Below are 22,266 nucleotides of genomic sequence, written 5' to 3'. Positions count from 1 at the left end.
GGTTTTTAAGTGGCCCTTTAAGTGTGACTCCAAGGGCTAAAATTCCAGCATCTCTGTAAGAATTAATGTCTAGCTATCGCTACAACTACTTTGCTTTGGCAGTTAGTTTTATGCTATGAGATACTGAGTCTCCATTGTTTTTTGATACCTCATCTTCTTTCCGTCGTAGAAAGATTTGACAACATAGTACCTTCTGGAAGATGGACAACCTTAACATATGAGAGAGACAAGGTGGTATGGTAATGCTTTTTATTGAACCAACTTCTGTTGGTGGAAGGTACAGAATTTCTAGCTACACGGAGCCCTTCTTCAGGTCTGTGGAAGGACCTGAAGAATAGCTCTGTGTAGTTTGAAAGCTTGTACCTTCCACCAAAAGAAGTTGGTCCAGTAAAAGATATTACCTCACCCTCATATCCTGGGATAAACACAGCTACAACAACACTGCAAACAACTTTAACATATGTCTCTTGCTGATACTTACCGCTGTGGGAATGCCTCCAAAGGTTCTGCAAGCTTTCTCCTACCTAAACCATGGATTTTGAGTTTGTGCCTCCTTTTTTTTTTTATTTGCTTTCCTGGCAATATTCTAGCAAACGAGGTCACCAACAGGAATGTTCACAGAAACAGCAAATTATAAGCTAATATTAGAAAATACTCACAGAAAACGAGTTTTGAGCTTGTGAATGTGAGTATTTACACCAGAAACCTCATTATACTCACCCAGTCAGGGAAATGAAACTATTCTATGCGATCTCTATCCAGTCAAAACTGACCAGCACAGCTTGAATTTTGAAGATTGAAATCTCACAATAAACTGCTAATAAACAGACCAAAAGTTAAATGTGGAAGCTATTTGGCAAATAATGTCAAGAAATAAATTGGAAAAAATTGTTAGCTGCTTATAGACCGCAAAAGGCATCAATAAATTATTGGCTATTTCTTATTTGTTCAGTGTTCTCTCTCTCTCACACACACACACATATACACACACACAGAGAGATTTTAGCTACAGTTTTTATTCTGTAAGAAGCAAAATGTCCATCTTGCTTTAGAAATGGAGCTACACAAAACATACACTACATCAGTGTTTCTGTGGGTTTCTTAGACCCCGATCCTGCAATAGGATCTACACTGGTGACTTCAGTGGGACTCTGGAGATCGTGGGGCCTACCTGCATGGATCCCATTATAGAAATGGTGCCTAAAAAAATGCAACTGCAAGATTCTGAAGCCTGTCCATGGGCAGGAACAAACAACTGTACTCACTGATTTTACAAGCACGTTTTCGGAGGCCTTTTGAAAATCTGATACTTCATAACCGCATTTCTCGGGGGGGGGGAGGAGGAAGGAAGAGGGTTACAAATTATTTAACAGGATTAGAAAAAAATATGGCAGAATTGATCACATATTGTTTCTTTATCTTTATTAATAGACATTGATGAATGTGTGAGAGGAACTCATACTTGTCAAGTAAACTTTGTATGTCAGAATACCAAAGGATCATTTTATTGTGAATCAAAGCAGCGATGCATGGAAGGATTTTTACAAGACCCGGAGGGTAATTGTGTCGGTAAGTGTGATTACAGCAATACGTTTCTAATGTGTGCGGTAGCACTGAGCAGACTCCTGCTACTGTTACACTGTTCAGTGGCTGTACATTGATCGCGTTTGATGTTCCTTAAATTTTCACTGAATTTTGTCCAAATGTTGCTGCTCTTTTAAAAATGTTATATATTGGAATTGCATACCGTGAAGTTTTAAAATGCAGGCATAACTGATTCTCATCAGCCCCTACATAGATTACATCATAAATCAAAATCAAAATGAAGGAAAAAAAGTGACAGCTGGAACAGAAAGAAGCAGATTTAATATGAATAGCTATTACTAACACACTTTCTCTTCCACAGATATTAATGAATGCACTTCACTTCCTGAGCCGTGTAAGCCTGGATTCAACTGTATCAATACTGTTGGATCGTACACTTGTCAGAGAAACCTGTTAATGTGCAGCAGAGGCTATCATTCCAGTGAGGATGGATCTCGATGTATCGGTAAGGATCAGACTCCTGTCTGCAATTGGGTGCTCTGTTAAAGGAAAAAGCTTATCTCAGTTCCAAAATAGTTTTAGAAAACTTTCAATTGTTATAACTGCATTCCAGGAGTAGGAGAGTTTAAAGATTGGCTTGATGATGATGTCTAAACAGCCTGTTGGTCAGTACTGACTATGTTATGTTATTATTAATGCCTGAATACTGTAGTTAGTTCCTTTTGGTGACCTTGAGTGAGCTTGGTTTTGCTTGCATCTTGTACCTACTAGCTTTCATTCTAGATTCTGTCTGACTCAGTGGTTAGTCCCAGCCTGACCATCAAAAGCTTCACACTCTGTTATTTCATAGTATCTCACTGTGGACGGATATGGTGTGGGGTAATAACATACTGCATAAAAGAGATACTGTGAGTGCATTCATCAAAAGAGATAAATGGGCAGATCGTCTTTACAGCAGTGCAAATGAAATTCCTAGTTATTTTTCTGTTGTCCAAATTCTCAGAATAAGTCCGAGTCCTGACTTCTTTGTTTAAAGAAGAAGTGCACATATACCCAGGGCCAGATTCTCTGTTGCGCTGCACCTTGTGCAGTCTCTTCCACCCGTACAAAGTGGGCGTACAGTGGTATCCAATCAGGTTTGTAGGATTTTACACTTCTTTTTGCATTCAGTTACTGGTGTAAATGACTACATGAGATGCAAGAGAGCAAAGACTGGCCTACAGCGTTCAAACAAGAGTGAAGTTGTGTCTTTATGAATTAAGTATATTTTGTAAATGTAGGAAATAGGAAACTATATTTGGAAAGAAATGAACCAATAAATCCGAATGCTGTTTAGGACCAATATTACAAATATCCATTAATTATCCTTGCAGTGAACAGAGAATGTGAAAAGAATAAAATCAGCCTTTCCGTGAACTTAGGGGAGGGATGGAAAGAGTAAAGTCCCATTCGTTTATTTTCTGACTTTGCTTATAGCAAGATTTAATAAACTGAAAGATAGAGGCTAAAAAAGAAAAAGGCCCCTAGCAGAGAGCAGTGGTGTGGGTACAGGACATATGTCAGATGAGCTTCCCACCTTCAGCATTACACGTTGCCCTACATTACCACCACGTATCTCACTTCTGCACTACTATCCCCAGAGTGTCCCAGTCCTATCTCAGGGCCTCTCCTTCTGCCCCTCTACCCCCACGAACAGGATACAGTTCTGTGGTGACCTAGAATCCTATTTTCGACGTCTCCGACTCAAGGAATATTTCCAACACACCTCTGAACAACAGAGATCTTCCTACCAAGACTACAAAAAGAAGGATTCTGGGTGGACTCCTCCTGAAGGTCGAAACAACAGACTGGACTTCTACATAGAGTGCTTCCGCCGACGTGCGCAGGCTGAAATTGTGGAAAAGCAGCATCACTTGCCCCATAACCTCAGCCGTGCAGAACACAATGCCATCCACAGCCTCAGAAAACAACTCTGACATCATAATCAAAAAGGCTGACAAAGGAGGTGCTGTCGTCATCATGAATAGGTCGGAATATGAACAAGAGGCCGCTAGGCAGCTCTCCAACACCACTTTCTACAAGCCATTACCCTCTGGTCCCACTGAGGGTTATCAAAAGAAACTACACCATTTGCTCAAGAAACTCCCTGAAAAAGCACAAGAACAAATCCGCACAAACACACCCCTGAAACCCCGACCTGGGGTATTCTATCTGCTACCCAAGATCCATAAACCGGGAAATCCTGGACGCCCCATCATCTCAGGCGTTGGCACCCTGACAGCAGGATTGTCTGGCTGTGTAGACTCCCTCCTCAGGCCCTATGCTACCAGCTCTCCCAGCTATCTTCGAGACACCACTGACTTCCTGAGGAAACTACAATCCATTGATGATCATCCTGAAAACACCATCCTGGCCACTGTGGATGTAGAAGCCCTCTACAGCAACATTCCACACAAAGATGACTACAAGCCGTCAGGAACAGTATCCCCGATAATGTCACGACAAACCTGGTGGCTTGTCCTCACCCATAACTATTTCACATTTGGGGACAATGTATACCTTCAAATCAGCGGCACTGCTATGGGTACCCGCATGGCCCCACAGTATGCCAACATTTTTATGGCTGACTTAGAACAACGCTTCCTCAGCTCTTGTCCCCTAATGCCCCTACTCTACTTGCGATACATTGATGACATCATCATCATCATCATCTGGACCCATAGAAAAGAAGCCCTTGAGGAATTCCCCCATGATTTCAACAATTTCCATCCCACCATCAACCTCAGCCTAGACCAGTCCACATAAGAGAGCCACTTCCTGGATACTACGGTGCTAATAAGCGATGGTCACATAAACACCACCCTATACTGGAAACCTACTGACAGCTATTCCTACCTACATGCCTCCAGCTTTCATCTAGACCACATCACATGATCCATTGTCTACAGCCAAGCTCTATGATACAACCGCATTTGCTCCAACTCCTCAGACAGAGACAAACACCTACAAGATCTCTATCAAGCATTCCTACAACTACAATACCCACCTGCTGAAGTGAAGAAACAGATTGACAGAGCCAGAAGACTACCCAGAAGTCACCAACTACAGGACAGGCCCAACAAAGAAAATAACAGAACGCCACTAGCCATCACCTTCAGCCCCCAACTAAAACCTCTCCAACGCTACAAAGCCCGTTGCCAACTGTGTCCCCATATCTATTCAGGGGACATCATCATAGGGCCTCATCACATCAGCCACACTATCAGAGGCTCGTTCACCTGCACATCCACCAATGTGATATATGCCATCATGTGCCAGCAATGCCCCTCTGCCATGTACATTGATCAAACTGGACAGTCTCTACGTAAAAGAATAAATGGACACAAATCAGATATCAAGAATTATAACATTCAAAAACCAGTTGGAGAACACTTCAATCTCTCTGGTCACTCGATTACAGACCTAAAAGTTGCAATTCTTCAACAAAAAACTTCAAAAACAGACTCCAACGAGAGATTGCTGAATTGGAATTAATTTGCAAACTGGATACAATTAACTTAGGCTTGAATAGAGACTGGGAGTGGATGGGTCATTACACAAAGTAAAACTATTTCCCCATGTTTATTTCTCCCCCTCTACCCCCCACTGTTCCTCAGACGTTCTTGTCAACTGCTGGAAATGGCCCACCTTGATTATCACTACAAAAGGTTTTTTCACCCCCGCTCTCCTGCTGGTAATAGCTCACCTTAAGTGATCACTCTCCTTACAGGGTGTATGGTAACACCCATTTTTTCATGTTCTCTATGTATATAAATCTCCCCACTGTATTTTCCACTGAATGCATCCGATGAAGTGAGCTGTAGCTCACGAAACCTTATGCTCAAATAAATGTCAGGTTTCAGAGTAACAGCCGTGTTAGTCCGTATTCGCAAAAAGAAAAGGAGTACTTGTGGCACCTTAGAGACTAACCAATTTATTTGAGCATGAGCTTTCGTGAGCTACAGCTCACTTCATCGGATGCATACTGTGGAAGCTGCAGAAGACATTATATACACACAGAGACCATGAAACAATACCTCCCCCCACCCCACTTCATGGTCTCTGTGTGTATATAATGTCTTCTGCAGCTTCCACAGTATGCATCCGATGAAGTGAGCTGTAGCTCACGAAAGCTCATGCTCAAATAAATTGGTTAGTCTCTAAGATGCCACAAGTACTCCTTTTCTTTTTACATCTCTCTGACTCCTCCAAGTGGGGAGATGGTCAAGTTTTGGGCTCAGCCTATAGAGTGGGACTATTAAAAATAACTAGATGATGGTTTAGGTTAAGAATGGTTGCTGGTACAATTATAAAGGCAGATGAGTTGGCTGATTTTGATCAAGAAATGCACTCATCTTTCCTCCGTTATCATTTAGCAAGCAGGGAGATACCCCAATGGGCACGAAGAGAAAAGGAAATGCTCCTGACCCTCACAATGGAAAGCATCTACACTCTAGGATGGATCCCCAGCTGGTGTAAATCAGTGTTACTTCACTGAGGTCAACAAAGCTGTTTCAACTTATACCAGCTGAGGCTCTGGCCTGGCAATAGTTTTTGAGACTGTGAAGCTAGTATCAAAACAGGACAAAGGCTTTTCATACCCTGGATTAGAACCACATGTCACTTTTCTACAAGGCGACAGCCTTTGGCAGGCAGCTGCGAAGTCCGAGCATTAGTTTAAAAGGCCTTTGTTTTCAGACCAGTATCAAAGCTGACTTGTGATGGCTAGTGCTTCACTATCTTTTGAGTTTCCAAACTGCTGGCCTGAGAAAAATGGGAATACCATTTTCTTTTCTTTTCTTTTCTTTTCTTCTTTTTTTTAGGAGAAAAAAAAAACATTACTCATACATGGCTGGGTTGTGTGGTTATAGGGATGAGATAATGTAATATACTGCAATTACAGATGTTACTCCACAAATTTAATTTAAATGATTGGCGCAGTTTTTAGGTCCAGGTACAAGAAAATTCATATGGTAGCTTGCCACATCTAGAGAGTGTTGGAATCTGCTTTTCTGTTTGGTTTGGGGAAAGAAATGTTTCATATTAATATGACCTATGCCACATGCAAGCTCTCTGCCTCCGGCTAAGTGAGCTGTGCCTCTGTTTTCAGTCTAAATGTTTTAGTATGGTTGCTTTAAATAAGGAAAGAGTATGTAGAAGAAAAAAGAAAACCATGTGGTTCCAATTTCCACTTTCTATGATAAAATCCATTTCTTTAGGGCATTGTGATGGTTAATTGGACTTCAGATTAACTCATAGTAATAGAAATAGATCATCTGGACATCTCTGCAGCAGAACTGAGCCTGTGTGGTCATCTTCCTCTGTTTAGAGACTTTATCCTGAATGTGTTCTTTCTTTCTAATTCACCAGATCAGTTAGTAGCAACCACCCCCTTACATTTAATAGAAAAGTATTGTAACTGTATTGAAATACGCACCTCAGACTGAATAAAGTCCTAGACCAAATTAAGGGCAGGGACTTATACATTGGAATATACAATTTCTAACAAACAAATGAAATAATGGCACAAATGAATTCACTGCAAATAAAACTGCTAATTTGCTGATTTAAATCTGTGTTAAAGACTCCCTTTTCCTAATGCTTGCTCTGATCTGAAAGAAAGCGGAGAGGCAGCATTTCAGCAGAAATCTTTCCCCCTTCCAGGAATTCTTTCCTGGATAGGTTTTTCTGCAAATCTAATGTCTGTAGTCGTTAGAAATGTGTGAATCTGTGCCAAATAAGAACTGAACCAAACATGAAGACACATCTCTCACCACATCCAAATCAATTTGAGGTCTGTATAAGTAACCCTTGTGGGTCCCTGGCTCCCAAGAGACCTATCTCAGCAAGCATCCATGTAGAGGCTCAGAAAATGTCCATTTTTTTTCCTGAGCAGACTTGCTATCTCCAAATTTTATAGAGCAGGGTGGAGTGGGACCATCCATTCTTGGGTCCCTCTGGAGTAGTCCCAGAATCTATGAATTTGCATAGAGTAGCCAACCAGAGCACAGCAAGGAGAGTTTCAGGTCTTAGACTGCCCTCCCAGATGACGTTAAGCAAAGCCAGCCCTATTGGCGTTGGGGAGAGGGAGTTAGGATGCCAGAGGAATTGAAGAGGTGGATATGGAGGAGGGGGAAAGATCTGATGGGATAGGAAGAGGCAGAATTCAAAAGGTTCAGATGATCAATAAGCTCTTAAAATGCTGGAGTGTTATCCAAACCAAATTGCTGAACCTTGTCCATCCAGAGGAGAACAAACAGATGTTTGTTTGATAGGGCTTCATCTTTACTTGCATTGTGGATCCTACCAGCCTGTATTAAATAGACTTTTATTCTCATCTTGGAACAGAATGGGAGCAGGGGAGAGACCGAGATTAGTGACCTGTAAATTGGAAAGGGGTGGGCAGGTGTGTCAGGATTGGATTTTGGATCAGATGGGGATAGAAAATGGGGTAGTGTCAAGGATTGGTTTGGGTCATAGCAGAGAAGAGGATCAGGTTGGGGAAAGAGAAGAATGTAGAAAATGGAACTTGAGTTAACAATGCAAGTAGAGGTAGGAAATTTATTTGAACCAGAAATTAGGTCCGGCTTGGCTCAGGAGATGAGCAGAACTTTGAGCTGGTTCTTATTTTGCTCTATCTGATTTGCTATAACATGCTGACTCGTAATATCAATATGTATTGATCTAACAACATCGGAGAATGTCACTATAAAATGCTGTTGATAAACAGTTTTAAATGGCATGGTTTGAGCTCAGTAACCAGAAATTTTGCTTTGAGCTAACTGTGGGGTAACATGGGAGGTATTCATGGTGTATGAAAGCATTGTTTGCTTTTCCAAACAATGTACTATTTTGCAAAAGTTTGATTTAGAGGAGCCCGGCCATACATGAAGCCATCTCTGAGAATAACAGAGCAGAAAAAAATGATTATTTTTCGTGACACAGGAAAGATAAAGTTAAGTGTTTCTGTTGCTTTTTATTCTTTTACTTGAAACTTCTCTCAGCGGTGTGGCATTTCTTAAACTGTGTCATTTAGTGAATGCCCACCACTTTCACCCCCCCACACACACATTTTAAAGTAATTGATGTTTTTTCGTGCTATAGATGTTGATGAATGTCAGACAGGCATACACCGCTGCGGAGAGGGACAGATTTGTCATAATCTACCTGGAGCTTATCGCTGTGACTGCAAGATGGGCTATCAGTATGATGCATTCAACAGAGCCTGCATTGGTATGTAAGGCACAGAGCAAGCAGAAACTACTGATTGATGATCCATCGCAGTGTTTAGCGCTGTTGTTTAGTGTGTAGTTATTAGTTCTGCTCTACAGTAGCTCAGAAGAGGTAATAGGATTGCTTCCCCAACTACCTTCCTTCGTTGTGACCATCCTCCACCATTCTTCTGTATCATTATGGAGCAGATGTCCTCAGTGTAGCTCAATGGTAGGTTATTGATTGAGGTCATCTGCACAGCATTTTTCTCTGGGTTAAATACCTTCTGCTGCAGAAATGTATCTTTCTGAAAATCTTCAGTGTTCTGGGGAATGCACGGGGATAAAGCTTTTTATATGTTATCATCACTGTATGCCACTTAGAGTACAAAGCCAGATAATATAGAAAACCAAGGTTGCAGCATTTCACGCTGTAGAGATCGATCTCTGACATCTTTAAAATATCCTCCCATGTCTCTCTCGAATCCTGTGTTTTCCCATTGTTTGCTTGTTTTGCTGACAGATATAAATGAGTGCTGGAATTACCCAGGACGACTGTGTCAGCACACCTGTGAGAACACTCCTGGGTCCTACCATTGCTCTTGTTCATCTGGTTTCCGCTTGGCCTATGATGGGAAGCACTGTGAAGGTACTGGACTGCTTTCCTTTCCTTTTAAGACAAAGTTTGCACTGGAAGAAGAAGGACTTTAGGGGAGGAAGTTTGGGTGGCATTTGATACAAGAACCCATGATTCATGCATGCTCTGAGGCTATGCAAACACTAAAATTTCACATTCCGAGCATCCTTAGAATGGCTCTCAAACGGCAATGTGGTTAAGGTATTTATTAAACTTGCAATATGTATGTAAAGCTTCTCCGGCATCATTACATCCCCTACTCTCTATCACCAGGGGTGGTAGGCAAGGCAGGTCATTTCTACTAAACAAGAAATGAAATGCTGAAAAGCCATTATAAGGTGACAACACAGGGTGCCTCTTTCTTGTGCCTTTTGGACTTTTTCTCTCTTGTCTTTCCCCCACCCTGTCAACTTCTTTCATAGTTTTGTCCTCACCTTTGTGGTTACAATATTTGCAGGTAAAGAAGCAAACTGACTTGCAGTTGTGAATCTGTCTTTGTTGTTTAGCAGCTGTGCTTCCTCTCCGCCCAGTAGCAGGTTTTCCTACTGTTTCAGGTAGTTTTAGTAACTTTCAGATTATGATCTGGGAACACGTAGCAGCACAAGAGACCAGGAACATCAGGATTCTAATGCATTCTGAGGAGCTCTTCTAGACTGAGTGAGCATCTCCAGTAGTTGTGCATGAGCTTGACACAGTCTGTTTCTAGAGCTAATCTTTTCGGTTAGAGTTGTGCAAATAACTGATTTTTTTTTTTTCCAGTTCAGTGACTGAACTGCAAAAAATGTTGCAGGTCAATGCGAAAGAAAATTTTTCTATCAAACTGAAAAAGTAAAAACAAAACCAAACTATCTTCAGGTCAAACTAAATATTTTGTTCAACTTGTAGCGTCTAACTGATGGATCGATGTGTTGATTATTGATTCATTTTGTAGACAGCAGTGGCCGATAAAAGTTCAGCCCCCTGAATGGTACAGCCTCAGGAAGATTATTATCAATGTTATTGGAATGGGGGACCCAGGGAGCACACAAGAAACTGCTATTTATCACAAATCCACTTAGCAGATAACTAATCCCACAGCCACTGAAATAAGCTGTAGATAGAAAGAGAGTACAAAGTGTTTAGCCCTGTGACTGGCATCACTCACATCTCCTGCTGGGGAACCCCGGAGTGTCAGTAATCGTCTTCTGCAGTTTCCACAGTACGCATCCGATGAAGTGAGCTGTAGCTCACGAAAGCTTATGCTCAAATAAATTGGTTAGTCTCTAAGGTGCCGCAAGTACTCCTTTTCTTTTTGCGAATACAGACTAACACGGCTGTTACTCTGAAACCATCTTCCTCCTGCTCATCATCACCCTCTTCACCAGTGGGTGTCATCCACGTGACTCTCAAGGCATGCAGGCTGGGACACAACTTTTATAATGTGTTATACTGACACCCACTGGCGTTTATACATATTTTAACCCTGTTTTCCTTATCTGTACTTCCACTCCCCATTAAATCTGGGGTGCCCCATTTTTCATAGGCTAACTTTCCCCTTATACTCATTAACATTTATGTCCCTCAACCACCATAACAACTTGTGAATAGCACATTGCTGTCACCCCATGTCTGCAAAAATCCCCAAAATGTTACAACCAGCTTTAACTGGCATCTTACACTGTTAGCGGATACATTACAATACACTTTTCCCCAAATATCAGCACTTAGCACAATTCCCCATACAAGGTTATTCATCAGTCAACTAGTTGATGTGAGGCCCTGTTTGGGCTAAGCAAAATATCTTACAGGCCTAAGTCTTGTAAGCCCCATATTACAACATTAATTAATACTTATCTTTCACCTCTATATCCTAAGTATACCCGATATATTTTATCCTTTGCTACAGAGACAAAACTAAATGTTTTGTTTTCTTTTCAGGGTTTTTAACTTTTAAAAAATAACATAGAAGCAGAATTCAAAATGAAAAGCCATTTCAAATAGAAAAATTGAAATGCTTCATTCTGAAAACATCAGAATGAAATGTTTTGATTTTTTTCACAACTTTTTGTGATTTCTCGGTTTCAGATTAAACAATTCAGTGAATTTGACCCAAATTTGCTAAATGTTTTGGTTGACACAAATCTGCTTTGGTTTAAAAAAAAAAAAATTCACCTAAAAAATTTCTCCCCGCTCCACTTGGCATATTGCTGTTCATTTTCTCTTCCTGAGTTATTCAAGTGGATGTGAACAGCCAGTTATAGGAGATAGAATCGACATTTGAACTAGTTGAAATTCTTCAATGAAAAGGTTTTTCTTCAATGTAAAATGGCTTTTCAAAAAAATTAAAATTTTCTTCCAACATTTTTTGGATCATTTGAAACTTTCCAAATTTTCATCAAAACAAAAAATTTCAGATTGAATCCAAATAGAAAGGATTTGGTTTCCATTTTCTGATCTCCTCCCTCTCCCCATTTCTTTTCCTATATCCCTCTTTTCCAGAGGAGAAAAGGGGGAATAAAAGGAGAAGGAAAAAAACCAGAAGAAATGAAAACTTAACTCTTTTTGTTTAGATTTAAATCAAAATCAAAACGGATTAAAACAAAGAATTATGCAATGACAAAACACTGAAAATTGTTTAATTTCTTTGAAATATTTTTATTCATTTATTTTGCAGAAACGAATTGGCATTTTTCACCAACTCTAATATATTAATTATATTTATTATTATGGAAGGGCTGTAGTTCCTCGTGCATCAGGCCATAAGCCAAACACTAGCAAAGAGGGCTAGACAAAAATTTCTCCTGTGAGCAGATTATTCCATAATTGTGCGTGTTCTCCTGAAGAATCTGGTTCTAGCTCCTGTCAGAGGCAGGAAACTGTAGTAGATACTGTTCTTCTCCAGTGTAGCAATACCTTTGTTTATTTTTGGATACAGATGTAAATGAATGTGACAGCACTCCGTGCAGTCAGGAGTGTGCCAATGTCTATGGTTCCTACCAGTGTTACTGCAGGCAAGGGTACCAGCTAGCAGAAGACGGCCATTCTTGTAAAGGTATGGATGCTGTTCATGTCGTTTGTACTTTTTGTACGTTGCAGGGAGTGTCTAAGGCTCTGAAATTTATGCCCTGCTGCAGTGGCCACAAAGGGTTGTTCGAGCCGCTGGCAATTACTGGAGTGTAGCAGTGCACTGGGCATGCCTCCAGTGCTGGGGGCTGTGAAAAGGGGATGGCAGAAGGCCAGAAACAATGTATGTATGCTATTGGAGAATTCCTGTGCAAAGGGAAATCTCAGCTGCCCACTTAGACCAGATTTAAGTCTGCTTTGCTCCACCAGAGCAATACAAATCAGACCTCACAGGGGCCAGGATGTATAGCCTAGCTTTGCTGGAGGAACCTATGCGTGACTGAAGAACTAGTGAGATTATTGCCTCACAGTGGCAAGAGACTGAAGTCTGAGCAAGTAAGACAAGTAGGAGGTTTTAATCAGACTGTTTTTCTGAAACTCTATAAACAGTGGTTCTCTACCTTTCCAGACTACTGTACCCCTTTCAGGAGTCTGATTTGTCTTGCGTACCCCCAAGTTTCACTTCACTTAAAAACTACTTGCTTTGAAAATCAGACATAAAAATACAGAAGTGTCACAGCACACTATTACTGAAAAATTGATTGCGTTCTCATTTTTACCATATAATTATAAAATAAGTGGATTAGAATATAAATATTGTATACTTACATTTCAGCGTGAGACCTGAGCCTGTTTTTCACTTGCAAGTCTTGTCTGAAGCCCGAGCCTCAGCAGCGGGACTGAAGCATGTAACTTAGCTTCGTGGGGCCCCTTGTGGCATGAAACTCGGTTGCCCTGCTTGCCACCCCCTAATGCCGTCCCTGCACTTATAACTAAGGCTGTGATTCTTTCACGGAGGTTGCAGAAGTGACTCCGTGATTCCGTGACTTTCCACGACCTCCATGATTTCCACAGCGGCTGGCATAGCTGACTTCAGGGCCATCTTAGCAGCTGTTCCCACGGACCGCCCGAGCAGTGGTCCTGGGGACAGCCCCAGGGAGCGCCCAAGCAGCAGTCCTGGGAGCCACCCCAGAGCCAGCTGCACGGGCCACTGCTCAGGCAGCCCAGGACAGCTAGCTCCGGGGACCGCCAGAACAGTGGCTGGCTCTGGGGAGTGCCCAAGCAGCGGTCCTGGGGATGCCCTGGGGTCCTCCTGAACAGCAGCAGCCCGGGGCACCCAGAGGCTGTTCACAGAGCGGTCCCTGGGAGCCGCAGCCGGCGGGCAGTCAACCCCCACACTGGAGCAGGGGCCCCAGAAGTAGAGATTTAGTCAGGGGTATTTTTGGTAAAAGTCATGGACAGATCACGGGCCCCCTAAACCTGTCCTGTGACACCTCCCTTAGGAGCTGAAACTCCAAGTTCAGAAACACTGATCTAGATGAGTTGAGTACCCCCTGGAAGACCTCTGAGTACCCCCAGGGGTACACGTACCCCTGGTTGAGAACCACTGACCTAAAACCTCTGCAGTACCATAGCTGAGCTCAAAGTCTGCTCTGATTTCCACTGGCTGTAATGGTCCCCTTGGAGCTGTTATGCTATTGTGGCTCACCAGAGTGCATCATATTTTGGTCATTCCCCCAGCTTGCTCTGACACCAAACTGCACCAGAAGTCAGGAGCAGGTGATGTCTGGGCAGTTTCCAGCTGCAGCCTATAGGACAGCTTTCTGGCTGGCTTTCTGCTGTCTGAGGGGATGAAGGATCTGAGCCTTTGGGTTTTGTTTGCTTTTTTAGCACCTGTTTAACAGACACCTGACAAATACTTGGGAGAGAATCTCTGTTTGTTTATGAAGGAGTCAAACACCTGATTCCTTCCGTTAATATCTGAGAAAGCTCCCCTAAAAGTTCTAGAGGAATTCTGAATTTGGAAAGCTACAGGAGAGTATAAACCCAGACATATGCTTGGTTTATTGCCGCTCTGCATTACTTTTAAGTTGTCAGATAGTAATATTCAAACATGTAAGGGGAGAGCAAGGGGGGAGCTTTGCACTGAACACTTCATAAAACACCATGAACGGCCCTACAGCAAAGTCAGACTTTCAGAGTTGGGCTCTTGTTAAGTAAAACCTACTATAAATTAGATGAGTGATTGCATCTGACATCACCTGTGTCAGAGCCATCGGAATTTCCTTGTGTTCCATTTTCTCTTCATTTACATCTGTCTCTTCTCTAATGCTTTTGTAATAATTTAATTCCAGATATTGATGAGTGCACACAAAGTGCGGGTATTCTTTGCACTTTCCGCTGTGTGAATGTTCCTGGTAGTTACCAATGTGCTTGTCCTGAGCAGGGATATACTATGGCAGCAAATGGAAGAACATGTCGAGGTGAGAATAAGATTAAGGGACTGGAAAGATTGTATCTTGATGTCAGTTCTGGACACAATCTAGAACTTTAGGGTTATCCATTCAAACCTCTATTTTATACAACGATCACCGTAAAAACGTCAACACGTGGCAATAGTTGCCACATATCCCTATCAGAGGTGTCAGTTTTCGCGCTATATTTGGAGTAAGAAATAACTATGTAATAACTATTTAATCCACTTTTTAATGGAAACCACTGTATTATACAAATTAAGGTAAACTTTCACTTGGGTACCTAAAGTTATACGTGTGGGATAAACCCATATTTCATCACCTAAGTACATGGGCTGATTTTCAGAGGTTATGAACCCTCAAATCTCTAACTTCAGTGGAAGTTGTGGGAGCTCAACACTCCTGAAAATTAGGAGACCAAATTCAGGAGACTAAATATGGATTTAAGTGCCTAATTTCAAGGCATACAAGTTTGAAAATGTTGGCCTAAGTAAACAGTAAGGAATAAACCACACTGGACTAACTACTCCCATTAAATCACAGAAATGTGTTTAAGATGGCTAATGTTTTCATCTGCTGTACAGCTGTACATGTTTGAAGTTCAAATCCTCCGTTTTGAAAAGATGCACTTGTCATGTAATGATGTTTGAAGAGCTGATAACCTATCACCCTATATGCATTAGTGTGGTCAGTTACATTAGCTATCAGGCATTTACTCTGCTCCTAGTTTTTCTGGGCATCTTCGGACTTTTTAGGTTTCAGAGGAGCAGCCGTGTTAGTCTGTATTCGCAAAAAGAAAAGGAGTACTTGTGGCACCTTAGAGACTAACAAATGTATTTGAGCATAAGCTTTCATGAGCTACAGCTCACTTCATCGGAATGCTCACGAAAGCTCATGCTCAAATAAATTTGTTAGTCTCTAAGGTGCCACAAGTACTCCTGTTCTTTTTTCAGACTTTTTAGTTGCACAACTCAACTCTTGGGCTCTGATTCTTCTTATCAGTAAAACTCAGGAGTAACTCCTCTGACTTCAGTGGAGTTAGCATGTGTAAAAACATGAATGACCTCAGAATCAGGCTCTCAGCGTTATGCCTCTTGCATGGAAGTCAGAGGAAACATTTATTTTGCCCACCTACAGTAGCTATAACGATCCTCTCTCCATTTCTGTTATGTGCTGACATCGTGACCTGATGCTGCTTGTATGACAGCTGCTATCTTTGTGAAGGCTGGAATTTGAAGCAGGTTACTTCAGACTTAATAGTTTGAGTCACTACTGCCGAGCTGACTAGCCAGGCTCTCTGTAGTTCAGAGCTCTCTAAGAGACCCATATCCTCTGTGGTTCAGGCATAGAGGGGGAAGCCTCGCACACACTGACCAGGGAGATACACTTGCAGTTTTCACCCTCTTTTCAAGTGCATTGCTTGCCATCTTAAACCTGCACAGAGGGAGCCAGGCATTGTGTGGATTTACCCCACTGAGTGAACTGTATAGTGATACTTGTGAGGCAAATTTTTAAAGGTTCTGCAAAAAATGTACTCTATTTGCAGCTGTACAACCGCATATCTGCATTGATAATTGCAAAAAATACATGTGTAGAGGCAACCATGTATTTTGTGTGTGTAAACTGGCACTTAACCATGCAGCAGAAGTAACTGGGTGACTAGGTGCTTGTTTTCTTGCACAGATGCACACGTGATGTTTGCGTGAACAAATGCAGATTTCTGAGCAATGCCAAGTGGGTGCACACAGAATTTTGCAGGCTCATATATAGAGGCCTCTTTGAAAAGATGGTCTTATGCATTTCTTTCTAGAATAGTCTAAATTCAGGGCCAAGTCTTCTGTTGGTGTAAATCAGCCTGAATCCAATTAAGTTAGGTCAGTTTACACCAGCTGAGGATCTGGGCCTGAGTGTTCCTCATCTGCTCTATCCTTATACTGAAAGCCACTAAAGTATATCATTTCTTTGCTGACATTTTCATTGCACCGTGAATTCAAACAGAGTAGTTGTAGGTGGCCCCTCAAGTTATAGAACGTTTTTGAAAAGCTGTGCAGATTTCACGCTAGAGCCAAACTGGTGAAGTGAGCCTTTCATGACATTGGCTACAATATAGAAAAATTTTCCCTTTTCACCTGGGACCAGTTCTGAGAATTTATGAGGGGCCTAATTTACTTTAATTCACTTTTATTTCATATGATATATATTTTTGCTGGGCTTTTAGACCAGTCAGTGCTGCCTGTAAGATCAAGTCTCATTTCTAGGGGGGATGGCTGTGGTTTTCCTTTAAGAGTCTCCTCTGTGACAGTTGGCAGAATCGCAGAACCCTACACTGTCCGCGTGGTTTGTCTGTTAACATTTATTTCATTTTAAAACCTCCTTGTGTTGTCTAGACATTTGAGAAAACACAATGTGACTGTAAGATGTCTGCCAATCTTTTCTGCTCACCTTGGATCCCTGTGATTGCATCTGGTTTTCAGCATTTTTAGGACCATGGTTTAGTACTACGCATTTTTATTATTCAAGTAGCCGTGTTTCTGCCCAATGACTTGAAGCATCTTTCCTTAGAATTCTGTGTTGCTTTCTGCAATTTTTGTCATTCGTAGAGGACATTTTTTGAGATTAAATACTTAGGATCAAATTGTATTGTTTTAAACTGTTGTTCATGAAGTTCCCATATTCAAAATAACCATGTAGGGAGCTCTTCAAAGAGTCGTACGTTAACATATAATCTACCTTTCTGACCCTGTAAAAAATCAATGAGAAGGGCCTGCTTGTTGTAAATACCAGCTGGTTATGTCCTATGAGATTATTGCTAGTGACAGCGAGGAAGCAGACTAAAATAATTCTGATTCACTGTATTGTTCATATCATGGATCTGCTGGCACCTCGTGAACCACAGAGATGACCAACCAACTCAGAAGTAGTTCCGCCTAAATCATTGTCTTTCAATTTTGACCTTTGAATGTTTTGTTTGATTACGAAGAGCAGTGATATGATAGTAGGATCTTTGGTTTCAAGAGTTCATTTCTTTCCGCTGCTTATTCCCCACTGGAAGTTAAAACAATCCTGGGTTCCATCAGCTTTGCTTGCTGTGGAGGAAGAGCAGCAGAATTTAGCATCTCAAAAGATGTGAAAATATTTGCAAAATGCTCAGCAGTGGCAGGCGCATCTTGGCAGGATGGTTGGAGTCTGCCAAGTCACCTCAGTGGGAGACGTGGCAGTCAAATGATAACAAGGGAAAGGTTTCATGCTCCTTAGATCAGGAACCCTTGTCTTCCCTGTTTCTTGTCCAGTGCCAAGCATGCTGTCAGCTTTCAACTAATAATAAATGATCATACCAAGAAGGAGGTAAACCAGTTTTTTTCACAACCTGTTTTAATATGCACTGGAATTTTAACATAACCTAAATGAACATACTTTATTCTACCATTCCAAGACCCTGAGAGCTACATATCTGGATATATGTACTAGAGATGAGCCTGACCTACAAAATTTGGATCTGGATTTCAAGTCCTGCATGTTGACATTGTGTTTGTAACAATCCAGGCCTGCAGGCAACAGTCACTATTGGTAGGCAAACTCCCAGCCACAGAGAGTCAGGATGCGAGCCTTTTCCCTTCAGATCCAAAAGCAGAGGCCTGCCTCTCTTTTTGTATATATCACACACATGTACATCTGTTTAGGTTCCTATCTCATGATTGCACATAGCAATTTGTAGATGTACTGCATATTTTCCCCATTTTTCCATTGTCAGATATTGATGAATGCGCAATAGGAACCCACAATTGCTCAGCTGCAGAGTCTTGCTACAACATCCAGGGCAGCTACCGATGCCTGTTGTTTGAGTGCCCTCAGAACTACAGAAAAGTATCTGACATGTAAGTCCTCACTGATTATCGTAACAAACTCCCTTTGGCTGCTCATTGTTTTCAGACCGTTTTAATCTTATGGTATTTGTAAAGTGCTCCTTGCTACCCTGCTGTGGCTTCTGGGCTGTCCAGTGAACTCCTGCTGCTGCTGTTTTAGAGCTCTGTGCTTCCATATTCACATTAGGGCTGGTTGGAGATTGTCGAACAGGACCTTTTTCTGTTGGAAAATGCTGCTTTCTCCCACAGAACTGGCATGAGCAGCCTAGCAGAGGGCTTCCAGGGTCCCCGGCTTGGAGTCAGGACTCCCAGTTCATCAACAGTCTGGAAGTTATGAGACCCCTGGGTCCCCAGACTGCCCAGCACTTCACCTGGTGGGCTGTCAGGGCCTTAGGCAACTCAAGGAGCCTTGGGAACATTTCAAAATTGGGTTTTGCTCCACTTCAGAACCTTCTTTTATATATTTTTATATATATATATGTATTTTGGAGTTTACTATGGAACGGGAATTGCAGTTTCCGCTCTAATGCATATGTTCACTGTACAGTCTGGGGCACTGGAGCAACTGCCCCCCAAGGATCGATCACATGGAGGAACTATCCCATGAGAGTGGAAGCTGTGAATCACACACAGAACTGGAATGAAGGAACACCTGTTTTGTTCTGATTGTGCTGTCTCATTCACCTTAGTGGGGCAGTGCCCCAGCAGTCCCTGCATTAGTTTGCACTGCATGCAGAATGGTGCCTCTGTGCCCAGAAAGCAGCCATGTCCAAACATTCACAATCAAAGAGGATGGCTGTGTTGGGTGGCCTTGGAGAATAGGTGGGAAGGAAATACAAGAGCTATGGAGGAATCACAGAGGATGCTCTTCTCCTTTCCAAAATGAAAATCCCTATCACTTATGCCTTAAACATAGTTTACTGTTTTCTTTAAAAGCTAGGATTGGGCAGTTTGGCTAGTACAGGCACTTGGTAAGAGTTAGAGTACAATTGTAAGTGCGACTGTTTTGGATTTCATAAAACACAATCCCAGTCTTGCACTTTGATGATTCACAGATTCCTCTTCCAAGCATTAGGCTACACACAGTAAGACTTTTGTCTAGCTTTCTCTGTATGCCATTGTGGAGCTTCCAAACAGGACTCTCTGGGTGGAAGATGTTTCTGATATGCTGTTGTACTCTGACAATTATATCATTTACAAATGTTTTATGGGGGCTGCAAAAGCAGAACAAGCAGCTGTTAATTACACAGTTGAAGCTTTGGGCTCTGCTGCATTTCTGTCTAACACATGCCAAAGGCTTCTTGTGTCTTTACAAATGCCTGAAATGTACATCTTCTAACTCACGGTTACTGTAATACTAACCATTTCTTGTTTTTACTCTCTCAGGAGGTGTGAACGCAACAATTGCTTTAATTATGTGGATTGCCAAAACACCCCTGTGCGAATTACTTACTATCAGCTCAACTTCCAAACCAACATCGTAGTCCCAGCTCATATTTTCCGTATTGGACCTTCACCGGCCTATGCTGGAGACAACATAATACTTACCATCAACAAAGGAAATGAAGAAAACTACTTCAGCACTAGAAAGCTTAACTCCTACACGGGCATTGTCTATCTTCAGCGACAAGTGAAGGAGCCTAAAGACTTTTTGTTAGATGTTGAAATGAAATTATGGCGTCAAGGAACATACACAACTTTTCTTGCCAAAATTTACATATTCATCACAGCTCATGCTTACTGAGGCATGTATTGACATTGGAATTTATTGGTGCTATGCTCTTTTAATATTCTACCAAAGCTTATTATGGTGGAACTGGTATTTACTGTATCTAGCCTTTATAATACTTTTCTATCATTGCTTCCAACTATTTTATTTGTTGTGTAAATTAACTTAATTTTTACTGACTTGTCTTTTGTGTAATTCTTTAGATGTTAATTGGATTGTACGTAAGTGAAGGAAAGATTTTAAAGGCAGTACATGTGTTGTGTACTGGAACTTTTTTTTACAATCGCTCCAGTGAATTCCTTTGGTTTAGTCACATGTATAAGACACTGCACTAGAAAGAAAAACAGTTCACTTGGGGGCTTTGGTTTGTGCCACTGATTAGGGGGAAAAATAACAGCAATTTCTCTTTAGCACACATTGCACAAACCTAAAGTTTTGCTTAGCCAAAAATTTCACTGAGGTGTCTCTGCACCCAGATGCTATGGTGATGAAGGCCATATAAGTACAGACAGACAGACAGTGCACCTCATGTAAAAGGTTTATTTTTCCCCAAACTTTCATAGTATATTGTCTATAACAATAAGTACAGAAAATATACAAACAAACCCGCCCCAACAACAAACAAACATAAACTGTAATCATAGGCTTGATTTTAAAGGGACTACTCACGTACTTAAATTTAAGTATGTGTCCAAGCATTTACAGGACTGAGGCCTTAGTGTAATGTCTTGCACTGCCAATTACAAACTCCCACTGCAGTTAGTAGCATTTGTCTTGTACCATTTGAACTCATCTCTGTACAAATCCATTCTATTCAAGTAGCTCTGCTTATAGATTAGATGTGTTATAATTCTTAAAAGAAATGCCAAAGAGGAAACATGTAACCAGTTTCCACACCTCATTCAAAAGCCTGGATGTGCAATTAGATTAATATACTGAAAATTTAAATAAACCAAACAAAAGAGGAGTGACTTTTATTTTTCAAGAAAATTATCTCAGTTATGCTACCTTCAAGATGCAGAGGAAACCGCTAGTTAAATTGGCAGGTTTTGTATTACGCCATTTGTCATTCTATCATGCACAACTTCAGTTTCAAAGTGGATTTCCTCTTGTCTCATAGGAAACTGGATGAGGTCCCAAAGCTGAGGGCCAGGTGTGGTATGTGTAGTGTAATCCAAGTATTTGTTAGAATTTAGAGGTGAATGTCAGAATTCTTTTTGTAGATGATCTTTTTAAAAAGCTCCAGTGCTGTAATCTTCTGAGCCTTCTTTGACCTAGTTATAATTATTCTGCAAAATGTTCTTAATGAAAATCATAACTACAATATATAAATATTTACTGCACCGTAGCTTAATAATCCATTCTATCCTACAGTAGATCATATATTGACCAGTGTGCATTGTATATAAAACAAGAGAGAAACCAAGTCTTATGTCTTTTTATACAGTAATAATCAACCATTTGATTATCCTCTTTTTGTAAAATATTAACTTGTTTGTACTGTGGATTAAGAATATGTAAACACTATCTATGGGTAAAGGGGGAGATGTACTGTATTCATTATATCCCATGGCCAATTCTACCATTTCAAATAAGTCATTTTTTAAATTTGGACTTTTTCCAGATAATAAAATATAAACCTTTTTGTACCTAACCTTGACTATAGAAAATTAATTTTTATTCTTTAGTTGTAAATTCTTGGAATATCTGTAGGTTGCATACATCAAACTTATTCTTGTTCTTCTGTCAGAATCCTTTCTGTAAAAGTGATCTTTTCTCCACACGAGTTCTGTTTTCTATAGTTAATGGTCTTAAGAACTTACCAGTAAAGTACCAATCAGAAACAATGTGTTTTCGCAATTTATCATTTCAAGTAAATGCATAT

At 41.1% G+C, this 22,266-nt stretch overlaps 1 protein-coding gene across 14 annotated transcripts in view; it reads left to right on the top strand.

Annotated features, from left to right (window-relative positions):
• FBLN2 (fibulin 2) overlaps nucleotides 1–22,035 on the top strand; it is a 204,068-nt gene extending 182,033 nt beyond the window's left edge. For 11 of the 14 annotated variants that reach the window (XM_037904977.2, XM_043551396.1, XM_043551400.1 and 8 more), the window contains 8 exons: nucleotides 1,432–1,569; nucleotides 1,907–2,050; nucleotides 8,689–8,817; nucleotides 9,319–9,444; nucleotides 12,347–12,463; nucleotides 14,670–14,798; nucleotides 18,541–18,664; nucleotides 20,039–22,035. In XM_037904977.2, coding sequence (XP_037760905.1) covers nucleotides 1,432–1,569; nucleotides 1,907–2,050; nucleotides 8,689–8,817; nucleotides 9,319–9,444; nucleotides 12,347–12,463; nucleotides 14,670–14,798; nucleotides 18,541–18,664; nucleotides 20,039–20,396 — 1,265 coding nt within the window. In that variant the 3' untranslated portion in view covers nucleotides 20,397–22,035. The remainder of the gene's footprint in view (nucleotides 1–1,431; nucleotides 1,570–1,906; nucleotides 2,051–8,688; nucleotides 8,818–9,318; nucleotides 9,445–12,346; nucleotides 12,464–14,669; nucleotides 14,799–18,540; nucleotides 18,665–20,038) is intronic. The other 3 variants (XM_037904979.2, XM_043551404.1, XM_043551406.1) reach the window with 1 other exon arrangement.
• Nucleotides 22,036–22,266: the final 231 nt, after the last annotated feature.

Source organism: Chelonia mydas, chromosome 7, assembly GCF_015237465.2.
Source record: "Chelonia mydas isolate rCheMyd1 chromosome 7, rCheMyd1.pri.v2, whole genome shotgun sequence".
Taxonomy (NCBI): Eukaryota; Metazoa; Chordata; order Testudines; family Cheloniidae; genus Chelonia; species Chelonia mydas.
The sequence above is the reverse complement of the archived record's forward strand: the minus strand, read 5'-3'. Positions and strand labels throughout refer to the sequence as shown.